The sequence below is a fragment of the Narcine bancroftii genome, chromosome 4 (assembly GCF_036971445.1).
Source record: "Narcine bancroftii isolate sNarBan1 chromosome 4, sNarBan1.hap1, whole genome shotgun sequence".
Classification (NCBI taxonomy): Eukaryota; Metazoa; Chordata; class Chondrichthyes; order Torpediniformes; family Narcinidae; genus Narcine; species Narcine bancroftii.
The window spans coordinates 28,471,775-28,499,024 of NC_091472.1; the positions used below are offsets into that span (position 1 = coordinate 28,471,775).

Here is a 27,250-nt window from a genome sequence, read left to right on the forward strand (position 1 = left end):
CACCATAAGTTTTTTGACGGTGGGAGGAAGCCGGAGCACCCGGAGAAAACCCATGCAAGTCATGGGGAGAGCATACAAACTCCTTACAGGCAGCACCAGATTCCATCCTGGGTCGCTAACATTGCACTACCTGCCACCCTAACTGTACCACAGCTTCACAAAGGATGTTGCAAGGATTAGAGGGCTTGAGTTCTCAGGAGAGATTGGATGGGGTCAGTCTGTTTTCCCTGGAGCAAAGGAGGCTGAGGTTGACATGATGGCCGTGTTTAAGATTTTGAGGGGTGTAGGTAGGGTAGATCGCCAGTGCTTATTTTCCATGGTAAGGGTGGTTAGAGGTTTAAGATGAGATAGAGGAGGTTTAAAAAGGATTAAGGGGTAGATATTTCATATCAGGTATGGTTACTATCTGAAATGAGCTGAGGAAGAAAGTTTGTGGCGGCAGGAGCAGCAACAGTATTTAAGAGGTATCTGCACGGATGCTTGTTTGAACTGATCCAGGAAAGTGGGTTTCGTGTAGACAGGCATACTGGCCAGCCAGTGCAGGTCTCTACTGTTTACCTCTATACAGTTTTACATGAAATGTTTCAGTTTTACATTCAATTGCATTTTGTAACATTTTTGAAGACAGGGATTCAAGTACAAATGCTCATAAGTAAGTTCAATGAAGTGCAGACTTTGAGGAATTAACTGCCAAAATGTTTGGCCTGGAAGTCAGCCTGAAGAAAACTGAGGTCCTCCATCAGCCAGCTCTCCACCATGACTACCAGCCCCCCCACATCTCCATCGGGCACACAAAACTCAAAACGGTCAACCAGTTTACCTATCTCGGCTGCACCATTTCATCAGATGCAAGGATCGACAACGAGATAGACAACAGACTCGCCAAGGCAAATAGCGACTTTGGAAGACTACACAAAAGAATCTGGAAAAACAACCAACTGAAAGACCTCACAAAGATAAGCGTATACAGAGCCATTGTCATACCCACACTCCTGTTGGGCTCCGAATCATGGGTCCTCTACCGGCATCACCTACGGTTCCTAGAACACTTCCAAGAGCGTTGTCTCCACTCCATCCTCAACATTCATTGGAGCGCTTTCATCCCTAACGTCGAAGTACTCGAGATGGCAGAGGTCGACAGCATCGAGTCCACGCTGCTGAAGATCCAGCTGCGCTGGGTGGGTCACGTCTCCAGAATGGAGCACCATCACCTTCCCAAGATCATGTTATATGGCGAGCTCTCCACTGGCCACCGTGACAGAGGTGCACCAAAGAAAAGGTACAAGGACTGCCTAAAGAAATCTCTTGGTGCCTGCCACATTGACCACCGCCAGTGGGCTGATATCGCCTCAAAATGTGCATCTTGGCGCCTCACAGTTCGGCGGGCAGCAACCTCCTTTGAAGAAGACCGCAGAGCCCACCTCACTGACAAAAGGCAAAGGAGGAAAAACCCAACACCCAACCCCAACCAACCAATTTTCCCTTGCAACCGCTGCAACCGTGTCTGCCTGTCCCGCATCGGACTTGTCAGCCACAAACGAGCCTGTAGCTGACGTGGACATTTACCCCTCCATAAATCTTCGTCCGCGAAGCCAAGCCAAAGAAGAAGATGCACCCAAAAAGTAGTTGTGTGCTTTTTTTTAGAAAATGGTGCATTTCCAGTTCAGGTTTAAATGATATCTAAAAGGCAAGGTACAAAGGGAGCTGAAATCATAGAAGAAAATATTAGAAAGGAGAGTAACTGTCTAATGTGAAGGAACTTTATCCAAAGCTTTCCATGAGTGATTGCTGACCTGAAAACCTAACTCTATTTCTGGAAAGGCTCACCCTGAAAAGACTCAAAAAGATCCTCCCAAGATTCTTGCAACAATGCCAGAGGATTTCTGAGCACTTGTTTCGATTGAATACGTTCCCGTTCCTTGCCCTGTCATTTGCGGAACCACAATGCCGTCTCTCCTCTTCTCTTTGTCCCTCAGCTAGGTACTGGGGCGAGTTGAAAGATCACAGTGAGATCTAGAAAGTATCTGATTCAGTAGGAGATGACACTTACTGCATCAAATGTGATATTATATTCCCCAGAGTGGCGTGGAAGAGTGGAATGGACTGCAGGAATAATGAGTTACGAAGCTTTCCTTGAAATCTTTAAACATACTTGTCAAGTTTTTCTTTAAATTGATTTTTTCAACTGTTAGTTTACATAGTCATGAAATGAGATATATGCCCCAGCCATCATGCATTTGGCACCAACAGACTGTTTTCTGGAAGTTTCTGTCTCTATGTTTTGCATTCAAAATAACACTGGCCTGGCTCCTTAGGACAGACGTTTTAGTGTTTAGGTGTGGCAGAGTTTTAGAGAGAAAGAGAAAGAGAGAGAGAGAGTTCTGTGTAGAAGGTATGTGGTGCACTGAGGTAGCAGCAAGCACAAACTAAGAAAAGACTGTACAACAGGCTTTATTGCATTAAAAGTCTGAACACCAGTTCATGCCTTGGTGGTTTCCCATGTGACTGGCTCAGGAGGGGCCAGCTCAGGTTTATATTCAGGTCGACTGATTGACAGTCGGCCAGGTGGAGTCAGCCCCTTAGGTGGTCTTCCTGCAGGTACAGAGATCGCCCCCCCTGCAGTACAAACCTGGAATGGGGTGGGGTGGGTCATTTTAGCCACAGCACCCAATCGACATCTGTGTAAAAAGGGGGAGCCATAACACTAGACACCGATGCTGTTGTGATACATGCCATGTCTCTTTTGCATGCTGTAATGGACTCCTGTTCGGCTCCGAATCATGGGTCCTCTACCGGCATCACCTAAGGCTCCTAGAACGCTTCCACCAGCATTGTCTCCGCTCCATCCTCAACATTTATTGGAGCGACTTCATCACCAACATCGAAGTACTCGAGATGGCAGAGGCCGACAGCATCGAATCCACGCTGCTGAAGATCCAACTGTGCTGGGTAGGTCACGTCTCCAGAATGGAGGACCATCGCCTTCCCAAGATCGTGTAATATGGTGAGCTCTCCACTGGCCACCGTGACAGAGGTGCACCAAAGAAGAGGTACAAGGACTGCCTAAAGAAAGCTCTTGGTGCCTTCCACATTGACCACCGCCAGTGGGCTGATATCGCCTCAAACTGTGCGTCTTGGCGCCTCACAGTTCGGCGGGCAGCAACCTCCTTTGAAGAAGACCGCAGAGCCCACCTCACTGACAAAAGACAAAGGAGGAAAACCCCAACACCCAACCCCAACCAACCAATTTTCCCTTGCAACTGCTGCAACCGTGTCTGCCTGTCCCGCATCGGACTTGTCAGCCACAAATGAGCCTGCAGCTGACGTGGACATTACCCCTCCATTAATCTTCATCCACGAAGCCAAGCCATAGATAGATAGATAAAATGCTTTGTAAAATGACACAATGGGGCAGCATTATGCCGGTGTTGTTTGGTTCAGTGTAAAAAAGTAAAGCCGGCCTAATGGCTATGCCGGCATAGATGACTGTGATGCTTCATTACCCGATGAGCTGAACACCTTCTATGCCCGCTTTGAGAGGAAGAACCAAAATATACCTACTAGAATTCCTGTAAAAGCTGAGGACCCTGTGATATCTGTCTCTGAGGATGATGTTAGAACATCATTCTAGAAGGTGAACCCTCACAAGGCATCAGGCCCTGACGGTGTACCTGGCAGGGAACTGAAAATTTGCGCCAACCAATTAGCCAGAGAGTTCATGGACATTTTTAACCTCTCATTGCTTCAGTCAGAGGTTCCCACCTGCTTCAAGAGGGCCAGTGCCCAAGAGCAGGGTGAGCTGCCTCAATGTTTATCACCCAGTAGCACTAACTTCTACCATGATTAAATGCTTTGAGAGGCTGGTCATGGCCAGAATTAACATGTATCTCTTTCATCTTGTATTCATATGTGTGAGTTCCTAGACAACACATGGATGAGGGAAAAGGTACTTTAAAGTTGTTATAAACAGCACCATGAGGCAGGCCATGAGGCTGCAAGTCTTCATTACAGCTCTAAATACTGTGTGTCATTCCCCTGCTGGCAGCCAAGTCTAATCAAACAGTAAGGCATGGCAACCATGATCACTATCATTGCAGGACCTAGGCAAAGATCTGCAATTCACCTATCGTCACAATCGCTCCATAGCAGATGCAATATCGCAGGCTCTCCAGATCTGGAACACCTTGAACTTAGCCATAACTCATATGGCTGTTCTTCATAGACTACATCTCAGCCTTCAATACCATTATTCCCTCAGTGCTGGTCAAGAAGCTACAAACTCTGGGTCTTCATACCCTAATCTGCAACTGGATCCTTGACTTTCCATCGGAAGACCATAGTCAGTATGAAATGGAAACAATCTCCTCACTGATTATCCCAAGGATGCGGGCTTAGCCCACTCTGTGGTCCCCACTCTGTGGCCAGGCACAATTCCAAAGCTATCTTCAAGTTTGCCGATGACATCACAGTTGTTGGCAGAATCACAAATGGCAATGAGGAAGAGTACAGGAGGGAGATAGATCAGCAATTTGTGTAATGTCACATCAACCAGCTTGCACTAAACGTTAGGAAAACCAAAGAGATGATTGTGGACTTTAGGAGGGAGTCAGGGGAACTCAAGCCAATCCTCATTGAGGGCTTAATAGGGGAGAGGGTCAATAACTTCATATTCCTGGGTGTCAACATCTCCGTGGATCTGTCCTGCAGCCTTCACATTGATGCAATCACAAAGAAGGCCCACCAGCAGCTATACTTTGTGAGGTGTTTGAGGAGATTCCATATGTCACCAAGAACTCTCGAAAACAATTACAGGTGTACTGGGGAGAGCATTCTGGTAGGTTGGATCACTGCCTGCTATGGAGGCACCAAATCTCAGGACAAGAAAAAAACTCCAGGGGTTAGGCACCAGACTTCATACCACCGAAGACATCTGCATGAAGCGGTGTCTTAAAAAAGTAGATTTATCCTCAAAGACCCCCACCACCCAGGCCCTGCCCTCTTCGCTCTTCTCCCAGTGGGAAGGAGGTACAGGAGCCTAAAGATGAGCACTCAGTGGCACAAGGACAGCATCTTCCCTGCTGCATGCCTGAATGATTAATGAACCAAAGACGCTGCCTTACTTTTCGTGCACTACTATTTTATTTTTTTAATATTTATTAGCGTTGTAAGTTGATTCATAATATGAATGCTTCCACCGTGATGTTGCCGCAAAACACCAAATTTTGTGACTTGTTCATGACAATAAATTCTGATTCTGATGAGGGGTCTTCTTCATGGCAGTATTGTGGGATCTCTTGTAAAAAGGGCTAGAGATTGAGTGTCACTCTCATTTCCTTGTGATTAAAATTCCATTTGGTTTGAAGTGTAAAATGATTTATGCATTAGTTTGTTTCTTTGTACAAAGCATTGGTGTTAAAAAATCTTGAAGAGAGAGTTGAAAATCCCAAAGCCCAGAAATTCAGTTGCAAAACACATGATTTTCATGCCCAACAGGATTGAATTGTCAAGTGTGTTCTTGGTTAAAAACTGATACCACCCACTTAGCATACTTGAACTTGAACATTTTGTCCATTGTCTCAGGATATATCGTAGTGACCACATGTCCTGTTGTGATGTCACTGGGCAAGCATGGTTCATGCCAGAGTAATCTCTTCATTATTCACCATTGAGTGGAGAAAAAATAATCACTGGGGCATGAAGAAGGAACTGGCCAAGGTTGATCGGAAGGGGCCACTAGTGGGGACGACAGCAGAGCAGCAATGGATGGTGTTTCTGCAAGAAATGAAGAAGGTGTAGGATAACTATCCTACAAAAAGGAGGAAATATTTTGGAGGGAAGTAAAAACCAATGTAAGAGCAAGAGAGAGGGAAGCAAAAATTAGTAGGAGGATAGCAGATTGGGATGTTTTTAACAACTTGCGGAAGGCAACTAAAAACACATAAGGACGGAAAGGATAAGTATGAAAGTAGGCTTGAAAATAATTTCAAAGATTGTTGCAAGAAGCATCTTCAAGCATGTAAAGAATAAAATAGAGGGGTGAGTAGATGCAGAAAACGATGATAGAAAAATAAAAATGGGAGACAAGGAGATGGCAGAGGAAATAAATGAGTATTTTGCATCAGTCTTCATTGTGGAAGACAGCAGTTTGTAGGATGTCGAAGGGTATTAGGGAAGGGGAGTGAGATCAGTTACTGTTTCAATGGAGAAGGTGCTTAGAAAGCTGAATGGCCTTGCATTCAGTTCTGGTCACCTCATTATAGGAAGGATGTGGAAGCCATGGAGAGGGTGCAGAGGAGATTCACCAAGATGTTGCCTGGATTGGAAAATAAGTCTGATGAGGCAAGGTTAGCAGAGCTGGGACTTTTCTCTTTGGAACTGTAGCGTGAATAAAAGCTCTCACAACTGGAGAGAGATCAAATGCTTTTACTAGCTTATAACTAAGGGTAGGGTTCAACAGTAGCCTTCAGAAGGGTTCTGGGTTTAGGCGGGAAACCATGGTTATATGTGGGCAGATGGGGGCAGAGCCGGGAGGCGGGACCAGCCATCAACACAACACCTTACCAGTGAATCCCAGTTCACTGCATTCACCCCTTCCTGTAGAATTTAGGGTCTGTGAATGAAGTGAGAGATCATGGGTTCAGAAACAAGTGGTTAAAAAAATATACAGTTATTAACAAATTTACAAATTTAAGTGGTCCGGGGATCTGGAGATCCTGGTGGAGCACCTTAGTACCAGGGAGCCTTGGACTCCTTGGGTCTCCTGGTTCCCTTGTGAGGGAGGAGAGGCAGGCTGGGTGTCCGGCTCGAAGATGGATGTGGATGCACTTTACTCCTGAACTGGATCTACCGAGGCCCTGACTGGGGTTGGTGAGAATGAGCTCCGTGACTCACAGGGCATCTGAGGCAATGGACCCTCTGTTCCGGAGGGTGCCAGGTGTCTGATGGAGATGGTATCCTCCCTGCCATCTGGGTACTCCACATAGGTGTACATAGGATTGGCGTGGAGCAGTTTCACCCTTTCCATCAAGGGGTCGGTCTTGCTTCTCCTCACATGCTTCCTAAGAAGGACTGGACCAGAATTGGTGAGCCAGACTGTGAGTGCAGTTCCTGATGCCGATCTTCTTTCAAAAGTGAATAGGAGTTCATGAAGAGTAGCATTGGTTGTGGTACATAGTAGCGATCAGATGGAATGGAGCACCATAGGAATGATTTCGTGCCAGTGAGAGTCTGGAAGGCCTTTTGACTTCAGAGCCAGTTTAACAGCCTTCCAGACCGTGGTGTTCTTCTTTTCGACCTGCCCATTTCTCTGGGGGTTGTAGCTGGTAGTCCTAGATGTGATGACCCTCGCCATCAAGTACTGATGTAGCTAATCACTCATAAAGGATGAGCCCCAGTCACTACGAATATAGCCGGGATACCCAAACAGGGTGAAAATGGAGTCTAGGGGTTTCATAACTGACAAAATGGACATGTTTAGGCATGGAATGGTGAACAAAAAGTGGAGGTACTTGTCAATGACAGAGTGGAAGAAGGTGCTCTCATTTGTGGAGGGGAGAGGTCCCTTAAAATTGACACTGAGCCGTTCGAAGGGCCTGGATGACTTGATCAGGTGTGCCGTTGCCGGGCGGTTGAAGTGCAGCTTGCGCTCCACGCAGATCTGTCAAGACCTGATCATTTCCCTGATGTCTTCCATGGAGTAGGGCAGATTGCACGCTTTGACAAAATGAGCCTGCCGTTAACCCCTGGATGGAAAAGCTCATTATGTAGAGACCGCAGTTGGACAGTGTATGCAGAGGCACAGTTTCCTCTGGAAAAGACATCTGGAGGGTCGTTAAGGGCTCCTGGTGATAGGCGATGTCATAATTGTAGGGGGGGAGCTCGATCCTCCATCTAGCAATCTTGTTATACTTGATTTTGCCCCTCTTGACATTATCGAACATGAATGTGACCGAGCGCTGGTCAGTGAGGAACATAAATCTTCTACCCGCCAGGTTGTGTCTCCAATGCATTACAGCTTCTACAATGACTTGAGTCTCCTTTTCCACCAATGGGTTCAGTAGCTCATGACCTTGAAATGTCAGTGAAAAAAATGCAAACGTCCAGCACACTTGGTTGAGGGTAGCGGTCAGGGCTACGTCCAAAGCATCGCTTTCCACATTCTCATCCTCCATGTGTATGGCAGCTTTTGCGATGTGGTTCTGGAGGTAGGTAAAAGCCATTTGGACAAGAGGGGGAAATCAGTGGCTTTAAAGAGTTGGCAAATCTTATCTGCATATTGAGGGATCCACTGGGTGTAATATGAGAAAAAACCCAGGTGGTCCTGGGGATGGGAGCTCTAACAGGGGGCGCATCCTATCAGGATCAGGCCAATGATGTCATTCTCCACCACGTGGCCAAGGAGAGCCAGACATTTAGTCCTGAACATGCACTTGTTAAAGTTATAAGTGAGGTTCAGGGCTTTTGCCGCGTGGAGAAAACTCTGGAGGTTGGTGTCATGGTCTTCCAAGGTGTGGCCACAGATGGTGATGTAATTGAGGTAAGGGAAGGTAGCCTTCAACCTATACACATCCACCATTCTGTCCATATGCCTCTGGAAGATAGAAACCCCATTAGTGATACCGAACAGGACCCTCCAGAATTGATAGAGATGACCATTAGACTCAAATGCTGTATATGGACAGTGCTCAGAATGGATTGGCAGCTGGTGATAGGCAGCTTTCAGACTGATGGTTGAATAAACCCGTTACTATCATTCACCATGTCTGAAATTCGAGGGAGGGGTTATGTGTCCAAGAGTGTGTACCTGTTAATAGTTTGGCTATAGTCAATTACTAGCCTGGATTTGTTTTCCCCTTTTACCACTACCACTTATGCTCTCCATGGGCTGGTGCTAGGTTCAATGATACCTTCATCCAGCAGATGTTGAGTCTCTTACTTTATAAATTCAGTCTGCTGCATTGTGCCTCCTGCTCTTGGTAACAATGGGTTTGCAGTCTGAGGACAGATTTGGGAACAGAGGAGGGGGGATTTATTTTCAGTGTGGAGAGGCTGCATGTGGGTTCTGATTTTAGGGGCCCTCCGTTTTGAACCATTGCAGGGGGAAAGGGACCAGAATACCCCAAGATCATGCTTTTAATGTGACACAGGAAAGCCAGACCCAACAGCACCAGAGCACACAATATATCAAGAATATACAAGTGAAATTTACAGAAATCCCCCCCTTCAAACGATCGATGCACTGTATAATGTTGTTGTACACGTGTAGAATGTGAATGAGATGTGAGAAATATGTGGTTATTGGAAGGATACCATATAACCATATAACCATTTACGGAGCGGAAACAGGCCATGTTGGCCTTCCGAGTCCACACCGGTTCACTGATTTTGTGCACCCTCTTAAGGCATTGGTCCCGGTAGATCTTCATTCAATAACGATGGGCGAATTCAATGCAGGTGGAATCAGGCATGTCTTGCCACAAAATAACTTTTATGCTAATTAGTTCATTCATAAAATGACTGGATACAACAGGGTGCCACAAAATAACTTTTATGCTAATTACATCCTCAGGTTGTATTTTTGGACAGTCCGTGAGTCTATGATGCTTTCAGTAAAGCCTGTGGTGATTAGGCATTTAGTGGAATGTCTGTTTAACTTCACAGTCACTATGGAGTTGCTGAGCTGGTGAGGTCTGTCCTGATCTAGGACCATTGAAACTATGTCCCCGAGACTCCATGCTCCTCACTCGAGTGGCCCCCTCCGTCCTGGGTTGCCCTACATGGGTAAGATGGCATCGACCTCATGGCATGGCAAGATGATCATGCTCCTTTTTCCTCTGACGATGATGGCGCCAAGTTTTAATTCGGGTTGCGGCAAAATGGCTGCCAAACCTTTTCATGTCGTCTCCTCAAGCTTGGCCTGTTCCAGTGATTCAGCCAACTTGATGTGGCTAGCCAGGTCCTTCTTTCCTGACTCGAGCAGTCGCTGCCTCATGTACCTCAAGTGGACCCCCGCAACTAGAGTGTCCAGATCTGTTCTTCCTCACGAATGCGGCCCATAGCTGCTTCGTACTTGCGCTTCTCGGTGAGTGTCCACAGATCCAGCAGGTAGCTATCGATGTCTCTTCTGGCTGTGGGTGATGTAGAGTGAGTTGGTGCCTTGCTGGGACCTTGTTTTGCGACTAGGTACTGAGCCTTCAACACCTCAATAGCAGCATCATATATAGTGTAGTCCCTGATGACTGCATACCCTTTCTTTCTTACTCTTGAAACGAGTGCGGACCTCCTGAGTTTATCGGTGTGAGGACGTCTATGGTCACGCTCAGGTAGGCCTGGAAGCAGTCTAGCCAGTATGTGAACCTTTCAGCCATGTTGGGGGACAGAGGGTCTATCAGTACCTTACCAGGCTTGAGTAAGCTAATAAAATTGTAGCGTAAATAAAAGCTCTCACGACTGGAGGGAGAACAAATGCTTTTATTAGCTTATAACTAAGGGTAGGGTTCAACAGTAGTCTTCAGAAGGGTTCTGGGTTTAGGCGGGAAACCAGGGTTATATGTGAGCAGATGGGGATGGAGCCAGGAGGTGGGGCCAACACCCTACCAATGAATCCCAGTTCACTTCAGGACCATAGAAGGATGAAAGGAGACTTAATCGAGGTCTACAATATTAGGAGAGGCATAGGTAGGGTGGACAGCCAACACCTGTTTTCCAGGGCAGGAATAGCAAACACCAGAGGATATATGAACAAAGTTGAAGGGAGGGAAGATTAGGGAAACATCAGGGGTAAGTTTTTTTTATATATGCAGAGCGCTGTGAGTGCCTGGATTGCCTTGCCAGGGATGGTGGTGGAGGCTGAAACATAAAGGGCATTTAAGAGACATGGATGCAAGAAAAATAGAGGACTGTGGGTGTGAGATGGGGAATATTAAAATTGATGAGTAGGTTTATGTAGGTCAGCATAATATTGTGGGCTGAAAGTTACTGTGCCAGGTTATCAAAAGCTATGGGGAGAAGGCCGGGCAGTGAGAATAAGTGGTAAATTGTATCAGCTCATGATTAAATTGGAGGGCAGACTCAATGGCTTGAATAGCTTGTTTCTGCTCTATGTCTTCTGCTCTGATAAAACAGGGAAGATTCAATAACTAGAATGTGGTTCAAAACAGAAGAAAGCAGAGTTGCTGAAACAAAAGCACCATTTTTCAGAAATTGACCGAGTTTGTCACACTGGACGTGGATCTCTGTTTGCTGTTCAGGTGGGCTTTCTATATTTTTCTTGTCTGATTCTTCCCGTCCATCTCAGGCACCATAATCTCCAAGCTCCCATGTCTGTGTCACTCATTTTTGAACCAATTCACCCAGATTCATCCAATGAGCTACTGCAATGGCTCCCTCCAATACTTCCTTTTTAAGTGATACAGCCTGGATGTCACACTGTGTTATGGTCTGTGCAGGCCACAAAATTACATATGGTTAATGTGGATTGTTGAGTCCTACCAATTAGCTGGACAATGTTTCAGAGGAGGCGATAAAAATGACTCATTGCTGTGTTGCCGATATCAGACATGAGGTCACTATGTTAAATAAATGTCCATTAACTTCTGATGAAGCAGAAAAACTGTCAACAAGGCATCAAGGTATAGAACAGTCAATTCCTTAAGTTATACTAGCAAGCCCTTAGAAACCACCAACTATTTAATATATGAAGCTATACAGCAGGATAAGTATATACATGTACATTACAAGTATATAAATATTAAACAGATCATTCAAGTTATCTCTTCTTCCTGTTCTTACTGTAACGGCAGGAAAACAACTGTTCTTGAATGTGGTGATCTCGCTCACAGAGTTCTTCCCGATGAGAGGAGTTGGATGAGAATTTTAACATGTTGGTTTCTTTTCAAAGACATAAATGAAGTTACGGGAGGGGAAGGAGGCTTGTGTGAAGGTCTGAGCCATGTTCACCATCTTTTGCAGTTTGTTGCAATCTTGGGCAGAGCAGTTCCATTTCTCTCCAGCGCTGCATCCTGACTGGATACTTTCAGTGGTGCATCTGTAGAAGTTGTTGAGAGATGGTGGTGCGAAGCCAAGGAGTAATGATGCTGATGAACATTCTTGACCATTGCGTCAATGTAGGACCCCAAACAGACCTTCTAAATGAAGCAACACTTCACTCGTGAATCTGCCGGGAGTCACCTCACCACCCAGCACATGCTCTGTTCTTGAAGCTGTCTCAGAAAAGAGCCAGAAGACTCACCTCCACTCCCCCCCCCCCACCAGGTTCAGGAACAGCTGTTCCCCCTCCACCATCAGACACTTCAATGACAAACTCCATCAGAGACTCAAGACTCACACCACCAAGTTCAGAAACAGCTGCTCCCCCTCCACCATCAGACACTCAATGACAAACTCCATTAGAGACTCAAGACTCACACCACCAGGTTCAGGAACAGCTGCTACACCTCCTCCACCATCAGACACTCAATGACAAACTCCATCAGAGACTCAAGATTGACCCCACCAGGTTCAAGAACAGCTCCTCCCGCTCCACCATCAGACACTCAACCTCAAACTCCATTAGAGACTCAAGACTCACACCACCAGGTTCAGGAACAGCTGTTCCCCCTCCACCATCAGACACACAATGACAAACTCCATTAGAGACTCAAGACTCACACCACCAGGTTCAGGAACAGCTGCTACACCTCCTCCGCCATCAGACACTCAATGACAAATTCCATCAGAGACTCAAGATTGACCCCACCAGGTTCAAGAACAGCTCCTCCTGCTCCACCATCAGACACTCAACCTCAAACTCCATCAGAGACTCAAGACTCACACCACCAGGTTCAGGAACAGCTGCTCCCCCTCCACCATCAGACATTCAATGACAAACTCCATCAGAGACTCAAGATTCACACTACCAGGTTAAGGAACAGCTACTACCCTTTCACCATCAGACACTTCATTGACAAACTCCATCAGAGACTCATTTAAGGACTTGTCCAATTTATTGATTTTCTTTTGTGTTCTCTGTATTGCAGTCAGTTTGTTTACATTCACTATCTGTTTGTTTGTTTACATGTTTTATGCTGTGCACAGTTTATTTTTTACACTACCTGTTAGTGATAATTCTGTTGCACCCACAGGAAGAAGGAATCTCAGGGATGTGTGTGATGTCATGTATGTACTATGACCATTCTGAACCACTCTGGGAAGTGCAGAGCAGTTCCAGTTGCACGTGCAATTATGGGTGAAGAAGTTGGCCATTGATCATTTTCACAGTGTTTATATTTTATCCTCCCTCACCTGTGGGTTCTTGGTTCTGGATATTGCAAATCATCAGTAAAAATATTCATCGTCGATGTGCCCACCACCATAACCCGCGACACAACTTTGGGCCCTGAACTGGCTGCTCCACTCCCTCATCCTTCTCAATCTCCCAGTCTCGGCGGGTCAGGATCACCAAGCCCACGACGATCATTCCGCAGCAGGTCAGCAGTAACAGTGTTGGGGCGGCGAAGGTGCAGCATTGCCCACACCGATGATGACTATTCCGCGGTACTCTGGTATAATATGTTCACTAAACAGTCCTGGGTTGTGGGCTGACAGCATCATCACGACATCATCAGCCTGTCCCCTGGCCAGCCATTTATAGTGGCTGGACATTTATGGAGTGCTCCTCTCCACCTCTGACACAAGCCTACAGAAGGATTAGAGTTAGCACCTTGGAGTCACTCACAGACCATTTACAAAGGTAAGGTTTGTGACGTGAGGACAGAGAATCCCCGCCTTTATGTTTGGATTTTTTGCTTTATTAAAGGGGCTTTCTCTCTCTCTCTCTCTCTCTCTCTCTCTCTCTCTCTCTCTCTCTCTCTCTCTCTCTCTCTCTCTCTCTCTCCCCCCTTCCCCAATCAATTCTCACCATCCTGTCCTTCTATCAAATTAACACGTTTGTCTATTGATGTATACTCCTCCCCCTCCCATTCTTCACTTTTCCTCAGCTTTTTGGTGCAGACGCCTGTCTATTTTCTCTCCTATCTTTAAGAAGGGCTCAGGCACTAAATGTCGGTAATACATCTTCACCTCCTATGGTCACTGAGAGACCAGCTGAGTTCCTCCAGCATTTCTGTGGCTGTTGTTCCCAGAATCACAGCATTTGCAGACTTTCATGTTTCACCTCCCTGTACTTATTCAGACTTACTGTTGAAAGGGGGCAATTTGTATGAGTTATTGTTTTACTTGAAAGCAGCAGGAAACAGATTTTCTTTACATAATATATCTCAGATGGGTAAAGAGGATGGCTACTGTTCACAGGACCACCCAAAATGAAGCACAGAAGGCTGCAGACACACGGAAATGCTGATGGAACTCAACAGGTCTCACAGCGTTCATGGGAAATAAAAATATATAACTGATGTTTTGGTTCTGAGCCCTTCTTCCATGTATGAGTAAAGAGCAGGGAGGTGCCAGAATTAAAAGGCTAAGCAGAAGGAAAGAAAGGGCAGTGAGAGGTGTACAGACACACAGACAAAAGGTGTAATTGGATATTGTGACAGAGTATCGAGAGGTGGTTTGGGAAGAATTAGGAACAGCTGGCACACACATTTTAAAACAGAATTTTTGCAGGACTTTTACAGAATACTTTTTGCAGAGGAGCCACAAATTAGCGACATTCAGCAGCTTGCCTGGGAGAGTCTGTGATCTTTTCAGGCAGGCCGAGAACAGTTTTGCTCTCAGAGAGGGAGGGTATGAAAATGAGAGAGAGGAGACAGAAATCAGTTCCAGAAGGACAAAGCTGGAAATTTTTTGAAAGACTGTCTGGTCAAAGGAGAAGGCTGTCTGTCTGAAAGGTGACCTGAAAGAAAGAGGATCATCTGGAGAACCCTGAAGGGGGAAAGTTTCATCAGCAAGACTGATTGGAAAGGAATCTGTTGTGGATGTCCTGGAAAAGGAATCTCTCTCTGAAAACCAGCAAGAACCCTCCTGAGTGGTAACCATTTGCCTGTTAAGCACCAAAGACTGGTGAACTTTGTTAATGCTAACTTCTGTGCACAGTACAAGAACTGCCTGCAACCAGTGAGATTAGACTGTAATCCAAAGAACTTTTTAAATCTTAAATATACATTACACACATCTGAGCTTAGTATTAGAGGGGGGATTAAGTAGGTTAGGTAGGTTAAGTAAGTAGGTTAAGTAATAAGTTAAAGTTTAATTCTGTTTTCTTGTTCAAATATAATTAAAAACTACTTTTGTTTAAGTAACCCTGTGTTGTGGAGCATATCTATTGCTGCTGGGTTTTGGGGTCCTCTGGACTCTGTAACAATATGGCCAGGACAGGAGAGAGGAAAGGTGAGAATTGACTGGGCCGGGGGTGGGGGGTGGTGCTAGGCTCTGTGAATGCAGGAATCGGGAAGAGAGAGAGAGAGACAGAGCTAGAGAAAGGGATAAATGGGGTGGGCACGTAGAAACTGGAGAAATCCATACTGATGCCATCTGGTTAGAGGGTGTCCCGACGGAATATGAGGTGTTCCTTTTCCAATGTGTGTGTGGTCTCTGGCAGTGCATGAGAACATGGACAGACATGTAGGCAAGGGAATGGGGCTGGGAATTGAAATAGGTGGCCACTGGGTGGACCCCACTATTGCGCCGGACAGAGCTGGGGTGCTCAGTGAAGCAATCTCCCAGTCTGCGTGCAGTTTCTCTGATGTAGAGGAGACCACAATGGGAGAACAGGACCACCCTAAACCTGCAGGCAAAATACTTAGATTTAGGGTGCAGTACATAAGTATAAAGGTTTCTTTAAGAGCTGATTGCAATGCATGATAGGATTATTTATACTTTGTTATGCCAAACTGTTATTTTGGGTAGGAGTCACTGCAATGTAAATTATAAAGGTACTTTTAAGAACTGAGTGCACCATTTTATATGACTTTTGATTCACTGTGGTACTGCAATTAGTTGAGAATTATTTCATCAACAAAGGATTCTAATGGTAGATCCACTCCTGTTATTTGAATTAGTCAGTAGTAACACCATAGACATTACATTGGCACTGAAGGATCTAGGGGGAAATGGTAGAATTTGAAGGAACTGACAGCAATGTGAGGAGAATAAATTAGGTTAGACTACAATTATTAGGAAAATAGGTGTTTGATGATAGGTAATGGAAACTGGGCAAAAAAGTCTGCTTCAATGGTATATATTTTTATGGCCCTAAGTAACTAAGGAGGTTACTGAGAAACCAGCAGGACAAGGATTTTGTCTAAAGTGTTACAAGCCCAGAGGACCCATAAACCCAGCAGCAATAGATATTCACCAAGACAAATGGTTATTTAAATAAAAGTTGCTTTTAATTATCTTTAAACATGAAAACAGAATCACACTTTAACTTATTGACTTAACTAACCTAACTTAACACTCAGTGCACGTGTATGTAATGTGTGTGTAAGTTCAGAAAAGTTCTTTGGTTCACAATCCAATCTCACTTCTCATTCCTCCAAGTTTATTGGTTGCAGGCAATTCTTATACTGTGCACAGAATTTAACATTTATGAAGTGCACCAGGCTTTAGTGCTTGAAGGGTAAATGGTTACCATTCAGGAAGGATCTTGTCAGTTTTCAGAGAGAGATTTGTTGTTCCAAGACATCCACAACTGATTCCTTTTTTTAATCAGCCACCTCAGTGTCTTGCTGACGATACATCCCCCTTTAGGGTTCTCCAGATGATAACCTCTTTCTTTCAGGTCACCAGCGAGTTACTTTTTGTTTCTCTTATTCCAAGTGAAACATTAGATAGTCAGTCTTCTCCTCTTGCATGAACCACAAGGGATTTGGCCAGGCCATCTTCCAAATGGGGTTTTCCACAAGCTTGCCAGCTTGTCTTGTTCCAGTCCCAGCTGCCTCTGCTGGCTTTAACACTGTAGAATGATCTCTCTCTCTCTCTCTCTCTCTCTCTCTCTCTCTCTCTCTCTCTCTCTCTCTCTCTCTCTCTCTCTCTCTCTCCCTCAGAGAGAAAGACTGTTTGACTCTCTTTGCTTGCAAACCCTCAGAATAACAAATTCTCTTCCAGACAATCTGCGGCTCTGACATGCTCTTTCGTCTGTTGCCTCTTTTAAACAACAATCCATTAGCACCCATCAAAGCTCTTGCAAAACTGCAGAGCCGTTAAGATCTGTTTTAAAGTGTTTGTATGAGACCTACTCTAACAAACCTTTCCCAATTTACCCATATCACACACATACATATCATATCATACATACGCTCTGTTCTCGTTGCTGCCAAGAGGAAAAAGGTATAGATACCACAAGACTCACATGGCCAGGTTCAGGAACAGCTGCTACCCCTCCACCATCAGACTCCTCAATGACAAACCATCAGAGATTCATTTAAGGACTCTTACCTGTGCACACTATTGATTTTCTTGTGTTTTTTTTTCTCTATTGCACAGTCAGTTGTTTTTACATTCATTATCTGCTTACAGTTCTTTTATTTGTTTACATGTTCATGTTGTGTACAGTTTATTTTTTGCCCTACCAATTAGTGGTGATTCTGCCACGCCTACAGGAAAAAAAGAATCTCAGATTTGTGTGTGTACTCTGACAATAAATCTGAAATCTGATTAACACTTTTTGCCTGCTGATCTGCATCCCACCCCCTCCCATTCTTCCCTTTTCCCCAGCCTTTTGAAACAGATGCCTATCTTTTTTTCTTGATTATACCTTGAGGAAGGGCTCAGGCCCGAAACATCGGTAATATATCTTTCCCTCCCACGGGCAATGTGAGATCGGCTGAGTTCCTCCAGCATCTCTGTGTTCTTAAATATGGGGAAGGGATTTTTTTTCTTCACTTAAAAGGAAATCAAGTAAAACCAGTGCTTACTTCAAATTCCCAGATAGTGGGAAATGGACTAGTAAAAGGAATCAGTGCTGTTGGAATGCATAATAAAGCAAAATTAATGCGTAATTAGATGATAGCCAATGAATGTGGATTATCATTCCAATTGTAAGCACGTAACAGTGAAATGTGTTAGATATGCTACGCACACGGGAATAAACCTAGGCAGCAAGAAAAGTGCAGAAGGGGTTCCACTGTGATACATAGAGTGGTTTTAACTGCAGCGAGGAATGTTCAAGAATACCCTTCACGTGGTGAGAGACACACACACACACAAGAGACTGCAGTTGGTGGTGTTGAGCACAAACAACCTCCTAGAGGAACTCAGCATGTTGAACAGCAAGGGCAGGAGGAAAAATGTCTTGAGCAGGAACCTTCATCAAGGCTGAGAGTGCAGAGGGGAGATGGCACTGGACAACAAAGGTTTTGCTTCCCGAACACGTTTGGGTGCATTTTATGGCTGTGGGGCCGCTGATCATGATGATCGCCTTAAAATGTTATTATCACATACCATGTTTTAAATATAGCCTATTTTGGTGGTGTCCTGTCATATTTTACATCTAGTTCAAGTATACAAAACCATGAAGGGCAACACGTCATTGAAAATTGATTTTCTGCATTTGCACTTGGACATCTTCCTTGATGATATGGGTGCAGTCAGTGACAAACATGGTGAAAGTTTTCACCAGGACATTGCAACCATGGAAAAGAATCCATCAACATTGGCGGACTATTGTTGGACACTGACACAAGAAGCATCAGTTGCTGGGTACAAATTTAAAATCAGCGCAAAACATTTTTAGGTCAGTTGAACTAACGCAATATGTCAGCTTCATAAACATACTAAATTTAATATAAGTTAAATTAATATTTCTTCAACTTCCCATTGAATAGACCAAATCTGAAGTTATTTATCATAATCCCCAATTTTTTTTCAGAAAGAAAACTTTTTGAAAATAATTGTTGTCCAATGTGGACAGGGTGAGAGTGATTGGGCAGGAACCAACAGGGGATTGGTGAACCAGGCAGGAGTGATGGATGATGCACAGAGGCAGTTGATTGGCAGGTGTAAGACAAAGAAATGCCGGGGTGGGGGGGGGGGGCGGAGATAGAGAGATAGAGAAGAAAATAGTGAAAGGAAATATTACCCAGTGTCTTTCAAAGTGGTTCAATTGTCGAATGTAGCAAGCCCATAAGTGAAGAAAGGAGTGTTGACTTTGGCGATCCAAATGTTGGAGGACTTGAAGATTGCTAATGTGGCAATGTACCATTGTTCCTCAAGTGGCCAAGGAACAGATCAAGGAATTAAAGGTCAGCCAGTTGCAGATAAGTGCAGGGCAAGTTATTGGAATCAATTCTGAGTGACAGCATAAATCAGCATTTAGAAAGGGTGATCTAATCAAGAACAGTCAGCACAAATCTATTAAGAAGAACTTTTATCCACTTAACTTGATAGATGAGGACAACATGTTGAGTCTACACCAGTGGTTCTCCACCTTTTCCTTTCTACTCAGAGTCATCCCTATGCCATAAGTGCTCTGTGATTAGTAAGGGATTGCTTAAGGTGGTAGGTGAGTGGGAAGGGAAGGTTGAAAATCACTGCTCTAGACCCAATTGTTACTGAAATATTTTGCTTGAGAAAAATTGTCATTGGCCCATTTCCTTTGGAGTTATCAAGTCAATTAGGTACGATTAAAACAGTGGTTTTCAAACTTTTTCTTTCCACCCACATACCAGCTTAAGCCATCCCTTGCCAATCACAGAACACCTATGGCACAGGGAATACTTAAAGTAGTGCTTAAGTGGAAAGAACCACTGGTCTACACAGATTTTATCAAGAGGTTTGATGAGGTCCCTCATGACAGACTGGCCAGATCATTCCATTTCAGGTGCAATGGTGAATCTGATGTAAAATAAGCTGGGACAAAGCAGAGCTAATGGCTGACAAAAGGTTCAGTGACAGCTGGGCACCATAAAACTGGGTCATACCTAAATGAAAACATCTCACTGTTCTTTACAACTGAAATTAAACCTCAAGGACTACAGCCAATCACATTCACTGATGATACCAAGCTTAGCAAATACAACAGGTGAAGAAAAAAACAGGTAGATCAGCAATGCACAAATGTTCTGGAGACACTCGGCAGGTCAGCAATGCACAAATGTTCTGGAAACACTCGGCAAGTCAGCAATGCACAAATGTTCTGGAGACACTCGGCAGGTCATCTTTTGGAAATAAAGGGTAAACAAGAAAAAAAGCTGAGAAGTGATAGCGGGGGTTGGGGGGAGGAGAGTTACCCATTTCCCCTATCACCTTGGCTTTTTTCTCCTACCTTCCCACCTATAAACTTCTGCTCCTCCCCTTGCCTCTTTCTCCCTACCCTCCACCCCTCCTCCCACCTTGTTATTCAGGCGCCTGCCTGTGTTTTTGCTCATATCTTGACGAAAGACTCAGGCCTGAAAGGTGAGTTACTGTTTACCTCTTATAGATGATGCGTGACCTGCTGAGTTTCTCCAGTACAACAATCCCAGCATCTGCAGACTTTCTTTGTTAACTAACATGGCTGAAACTTGTGTCTGATCTCAATTCTGGCCACAAGGCTACAGGGATGATACCTCCCAGCATGGTGTAGAGGAAACTTACAAAGTTTCTGGGGCTGGAGAATTATAGCTATGAGGAGAAATTTACTGGACATGGATTTTTTTTTCCAAGGAGAGATTTAATCAAAGCATGGACTGAAACCTAAAGTGTAGGAAAAAGCTAAGCAGGTCTTTAACGCCAGATTTAAGATGTGATAAAATATATTTAATTCTATATTTTATGATAAACATTGGGAAGTTGATAAGGATCCATCATCAGAACTGAGAGGGTAAAGTGGAAATCACTAGCATAAAGGGGTGAGTGGATAAAGTAAATCAGGAGATGGCAAGCGATATCTGGATACAGGTGAGGAGGGGTTGATGGGCAAATGCTTTTAAAAATAATTGCATCTGATGCAGTGGGGCTTAATATTTTCAATGTTCTTAAGATCTTTGGTCAGAAATAAAAGCTGAAGTTCTTGCTATTGCATGGATTCTCAGTGATTGCCTTAGAAAAGACTGACTCAAAACCCATGAAGGAGCACTCTATCTCTGTCATCGATGTCAGCATTTGACAAAATGCACGGATGCACTAGGCACTTGCATGGGAACAATGGAGACAGGCAACATGCCCAATTTCATCAGACTTTTTTGGTGACTTTAACATTTTATAGTCATGAGAAGTCTGAGATAATCAGGCACTTTGGTTGTTTCCCTCAACGACATCTACAGATGCATCACTGAAATTATCTGTCAGGACATATCACTGTGTGGTACGGGATCTGCAAGATGGCACGAGGGTCATTAGCACAGCTCAGCTTTCCTCCATACACTTTATCTTTATTTTTGCCAGTGTAAGGTTAAAGGTTGTAAGTTAAAGCAGGGTAGGACTTGCATGGTGAATGGTGGCCTTGGAGTGTGTTGTAGAACAGAGATCTACAAGAACTGGTGACCAGTTCCATGAAAGTGGTAATTCAGGTGAACAGATAATGAACAGGGCATTTGGCTCACTTGGATAGGATATTGAGTAAAAAGCAGGCAAGGCCTAATAATTAGATGAACAATGCCATGTTGAGTAAGCTGTGCAGTTCTGGTCCCCCAGACATTATGAAAGACATTAATAAATTAGAAGGAGTGCAGAGGAGTTTCACAAGAGAGTTTGAGTTATAGAGAGATTGTAGCAACCTGTGCATGGAGACGAGAACTGACCCACAAAATGGTTGACGAATGTGGCGACTGCACGGACCTGGGGGTGACACCGTCTGTTGTCCCAGGTGATCTCTGGCATGACAGGAAAAGAGGGACCTCTGGCAGGAATGCCAGCCAATCCAAGGTCGGCAGTATGATGACACGGCCACCTGACGTCAGTGCCAGGGGCCCATATAAGCAGAGCTGCCGGTGCAATCAAGCAGTCTTTGTGTATCTTCCTTCCACATTTGTCGTAACGCGCACACTATATTGGTGACTCTGACAAGTCCATCCGGCATTTGGTCCCAAAGATGACGGATCAAGCATCCACGTGGCCTCCCTCAGGCTCCCAACTGTCTGGATGTGGCAGCTGCACGTTTAGTTCAACCAGGCTGAGGCCCAGTTCCATCTTTGCTGCATCATCGCCAATGACACCTGCTACTTCTACATCATGAGTGGTCTCAATCAGGACACAATGGCAAGGGTTATAGATTTCCTATAGCAGCCTCCAGAGCAAGGAAAATGTGCAGCCCTCAGAGAATTACTATCTCGCATTATTGGGCTTTCCCCACCAGTCAATTGCTGCACATATGTCTGTCCAAATGAGTAAGATGCTTGTGCTAACCGAGAACCACAAGCCTTGCCTGCTTTTTGAACAGATCTTCCTGGAGCAGCTGTCCAAGGAAATATAGCCAAGGAACTTCAGCAACCCTCGAAGGGCATGCTCTGGAGAGCGATAAAGGACATCAGCACCATCACAGACCACATCAACAAACACCATGAACAGCCCCCAGCGAGATCAAGGCCAGCAGAGAGGCAAGTGAACATCCCGGAACAGCTATGCTTCTACCATCTGGTCGACAAGGGCACAGAGATAAGAGTTCTAACCCCTGCAGACCTCTACACCTGCAGTGGCAAGCAGGACCCAGCATGAGGGCAGCCAACAACTCCTCCATTCGAACTTTCAGGACCCGCACCATCCCCCTTCATTTCAGCAACAACAGGTTTACATCAATTTTTACCCTCGCAGCAGTTACACCACCGCCCCTGGGGTCTTACTTCCTTTGGCTCCACTGCTTGCTGGTCAACCCCATGCTTGGTGCATGCCAGATATTTTCATGTAGGCCAAGACCTACATGAACTGTCAGTCCTCCAAAGTGCAGGTTCACACGAGACCGCCCACGCAGACTTTTGAGCAAGCGCAGTGCAGGTTCACCCACATACATATTGACTCATTGGGGTTGTTACCAGTTTCCCTTGGGGTGAGATACCTCATGATCATGGTAAACCACTCCACAAGGTGGTAGGAGGCAGTCCCGCTGGCTGATATCACCACAGAAACCTGCACCAGGGCACTTGTTGACACATGGGTATCCCGAATCAGGGTCCAGGAGCACCTCTCCTCGGATGGGGGACACAATTTATCTCCAGGCTCTGAGCAGCGCTGGCTAACTTTGTGGGGACGCAGCCCCACCATACCGCGGTGTATCACCCACAGGCCAATGGGTTGGTGGAGCGTTTCCACAGGCATCTCAAGGTAGCCTTGATGGTCCAGCTCTAGGTACCAACAGGTACCTTGGGTCCTGCTGGGAATCCATACTGCACTGAAGGAAGACCTCAATGCCTTGGTGGTGGAGATGGTTTATGGTGCACCCTTGATCATCCCTGGGGAGTTCCTGGGCCCCAATAAATGCCCTGAAGACCCTGTGGTGAGCCTTGAGAGACTGCGGTGAAACCAGGGGTCCTTGGTCCTGCGACAACCCTCAACCCACAGCCAGCCCAAACCTAGCGTCCTGAATGACCTAAGAACTTGCCGGTGCATGTTCATAAGGAGGGGAGCACACAAACCACCATTACAAAGACCCTACAAGATCATTAGAGACGATGGTTCCACCTTCGTCCTTGACATTGGCGGTAAGGAGGAAACTTTTACCGTCATCCGCCGGAAATCGGCATACCTAAACTGCGATGAGCCAGTCTGCATTGTGCCCCTACGGTGACTGCACAGACCTGGCTGTCATCCCAGGTGAACTCCGCACAGCAGGAAGATGGGTGACTCTGGCAGGATCGCCGGCCAACCTAATATTGGCGCTCCGATGATGTGGGTTCCTGACATCAACACCAGGGGCCCATATAAACAGAGCTGCCAGTGCTGTAATCTTTGACTTCAACTCCTCATGTGTGTGAGTCTTTGTTCCACACTTAACATAACATAACATAACAATTACAGCACGGAAACAGGCTATTAGGCCCTTCTAGTCCGCACCGAACCAAACACCCCTCTCTAGTCCCACCTCCCTGCACAATGCCCATAACCCTCCATCTTCTTCTCATCCATATACCTGTCCAACCTTTTCTTAAATAATACAATTGACTCCGCCGCCACTATTTCTCCCAGAAGCTCATTCCACACAGCTACCACTCTCTGAGTAAAGAAGTTCCCCCTCATGTTACCTCTAAACCTCTGCCCCTTAATTCTTAACTCATGTCCTCTTGTTTTAATCTTTCCTCCTCTTAACGGAAATAGTCTATCCACATCCACTCTGTCTATCCCTTTCATAATCTTAAATACTTCTATCAAATCCCCTCTCAACCTTCTACGCTCCAAAGAATAAAGACCTAATCTGTCCAATCTCTCCCTATACTCTAGATGCTTAAACCCAGGTAACATTCTGGTAAACCTTCTCTGCACTCTCTCCACTCTGTTTATATCCTTCCTCTAATTAGGTGACCAGAACGGCACACAGAACTCCAAATTAGGCCGCACCAACGTCTTATACAATCTCAACATCACCTCCCAAATCCTATATTCCATGCAATGATTGATAAAGGCCAGCATACTAAAAGCCTTCTTCACCACCCTATTCACGTGAGTTTCTACCTTCAGGGAACGATGTACCGTTACTCCTAAATCTTTCTGCTCTTCTGTATTCCTCAATGCTCTCCCATTTACCACGTATGTCCTATTCTGATTCTTCTTACCAAAATGAAGCACCTCACACTTATCAGCATTAAATTCCATCTGCCATTTTTCACCCCACTTTTCTAAGAAGCCCAAATCCCTCTGCAATCCTTGAAAACCTTCTTCAGTGCATATGCTACAAAATGTTGGTGAGGCTGTGTCTTTATTTCCTAGAGCACAGGAGACTGAAGGATGATGAGGGAGAGGTTAATAGGATCAGGAGGGTAAGGATGAAGTGAATGTTCACAGTGTTTCTCCCAAGAGAGATGATTTCAGAATGAGAGGCCATTGGTTTAAGATAGGAGGGGAGAGATTTAAGAGCAAATGAGGGGAAACCTTTTTACTCAAAGCATGAACAGACTGCTAGAGGAAACTAGAAGTGGGTATAATTTTGACATTCAAAATCCATTTGGAAAGAAAGTAGGGGCTTTGAAGGATATGGACCAAATATAAAGGTAATGGGGCTCTCCTAGAATATTAACTTGGTCTGCATGGACAGGTTAGACTGAAGAGCCTTTTCCATGCAGTATGACTCTATGACAATGGCTCCATATCTCCCAATGGCTTTGGGAAACAACCAACAATTTGCTTTATTTCAAGAAGAGGAAATACTACTAACTTCATCTCAGAAGCAAATTTCAGCTTTTACCTCATTGTTCGCTAGACGGGCAATTCTGATGAAATGGAAAGGCAGTGTTCTATCTCCCCAGCAGGTCATGACCTTCCTACGTTTAGGAAAAAAATCAGATGCAATGTTGAAGATGTAAAAGTGAATTTCTCCAAGATGTGGAGATTTACCATAATTTAATGAATTAGGATGTTTGGATGCTCTTGAACAGAGCTGTCTGATCTCCGAATGTCGTCCTTCTTTTCCTATGTTTATTAGATATGGAAATTAACCTTGTTTCGAGGGAGGGGTTCGATTAATAGTGTTTTTTTTTCTCTGTTTATTCTTTTCTTTTTTTGGTGTTTTTGAAAAAAGTGTTTAATCGGAAAGTGTACACACAATTTATAACATGTATCCTTTTTTAATTTTTTTTAAATTTTTCACACTATAAACCATACTGACCAAAATATATACAGACATTTTTTCTCTCGAATATATACAGTGTCATTTTCTCCCCCTTTTCCCCTCTCCCTTCCCTCCCTCCCTCACCCCCCCCCCTTCCCATTGAGGTATTATTTGACAAGTACAAATTATCTGTTTGTTTTCATATATCCCATATATTGGATTAATATGTGTGTATGATTTTTTTAATTAAACGATAAAGATATTTTAAAAAGAAAAAAAAAAGAACTACCAATATATTAAAAGACTCATCATCCCCTGGCCACACTCTCTTCACCCTATTGACTTTGGGAAGAAGATTCATAAGTGTGAGTTCACACACCACCAGATTCAAAGACAGTTTCTTTCCTGCTGCTATCAGGCTCCTGCATGGATCTGACAATAGCAAAATGATGTTGCCTTTCATGTGTACTAACTGATCTCTCTCTGTAACTCTGCATTTCCATGCTGTGTCTTGTCTGTGGTACTCTGTATGAGATGTCTAGCTCAGCCATTCTTAACTTTTTCTTTTGGCTATGGCCCCTTAGTATTCTGCTCAAAGTTTGTAGGCCCCCTTCCCTGTGAAGCAGTCAGGTTTAGTTGGTTCCTTCCATAATTCTCATCTACTGACTAGATAAAAATCATTTAAAATATTTTATGATTTCAGTTCATGGCCTCTCCTCCCCATCGCACACCGCTTCCCCCCCAATACCCCTCTCCGGTCAAGAATGACAGGTCGAGCTGGATTCATTACAAAACAGAACAGGGCATAGAACATAGAGTGTTACCATAGAGTACAAGGCCTTCGACCCTTGATGTTGTGCTAACCTATATATTCCCACCAAAACCAAGTACTAAACCCTCCTTATCCTGTAACCCTCCACTTTTCCTCCATCCATATACCTGTCTACGCATATACACTGATCTGCGAAACCTCATCCAACGCACCCCTACAGCTGACAAGGTTGTTATCCTTGGCGACTTCAACGCTCGCGTCGGCAAAGACTCAGAAACCTGGCCAGGAATCCTGGGCAAGCATGGTGTCGGCAAGTACAATGACAACGGGCCCCTCCTGTTGGAACTCTGCGCAGAACAGCAGCTTGTCATTACTAACACCCTTTTCCAGCAGACAGACAGCCTGAAGACTACCTGGATGCATCCCCAATCCAAACACTGGCACCTCCTGGACTACGTTCTGGTGCGAGGAAGAGACAAATGAGATGTGCTCCACACCAGGGTCATGCCCAGCGGGAATGCCACACTGACCACCGGCTTGTTCGCTGCAAGCTCAACCTTCACTTCAAGCCAAAGTTCAAGAACAGTGGAGCCCCCAGAAAGAGGTTCAATGTTGGAAACTTGCAGTCAGACGTAGTGAGAGGAAACTTCCAGGCAAACCTCCAAGCAAAGCTCGAGGATGCAAACTGCCTCATGGACACATCTCCTAAAACCCTCGGGGATCAGCTGAAAACGGCCATACTGCAATCCACTGAAGAGGTACTGGGCTTCTCCTCCAGGAAAAACAAGGACTGGTTTGACAAAAACAACCAGGAAATCCAGGAGCTGCTGGCAAAGAATCGAGCTGCC

The 27,250-nt window shown here is 44.9% G+C and overlaps 1 protein-coding gene across 1 annotated transcript in view; it reads right to left on the minus strand.

Moving 5' to 3' along the window:
- LOC138762357 (uncharacterized) overlaps window positions 1-27,250 on the minus strand; it is a 52,570-nt gene that overhangs the window by 14,274 nt on the left and 11,046 nt on the right. Inside the window, exon 2 of the mRNA XM_069936125.1 lies at window positions 25,268-25,343. Within this exon, the coding sequence (XP_069792226.1) occupies window positions 25,268-25,272 (5 nt within the window). The 5' untranslated portion in view covers window positions 25,273-25,343. The remainder of the gene's footprint in view (window positions 1-25,267; window positions 25,344-27,250) is intronic.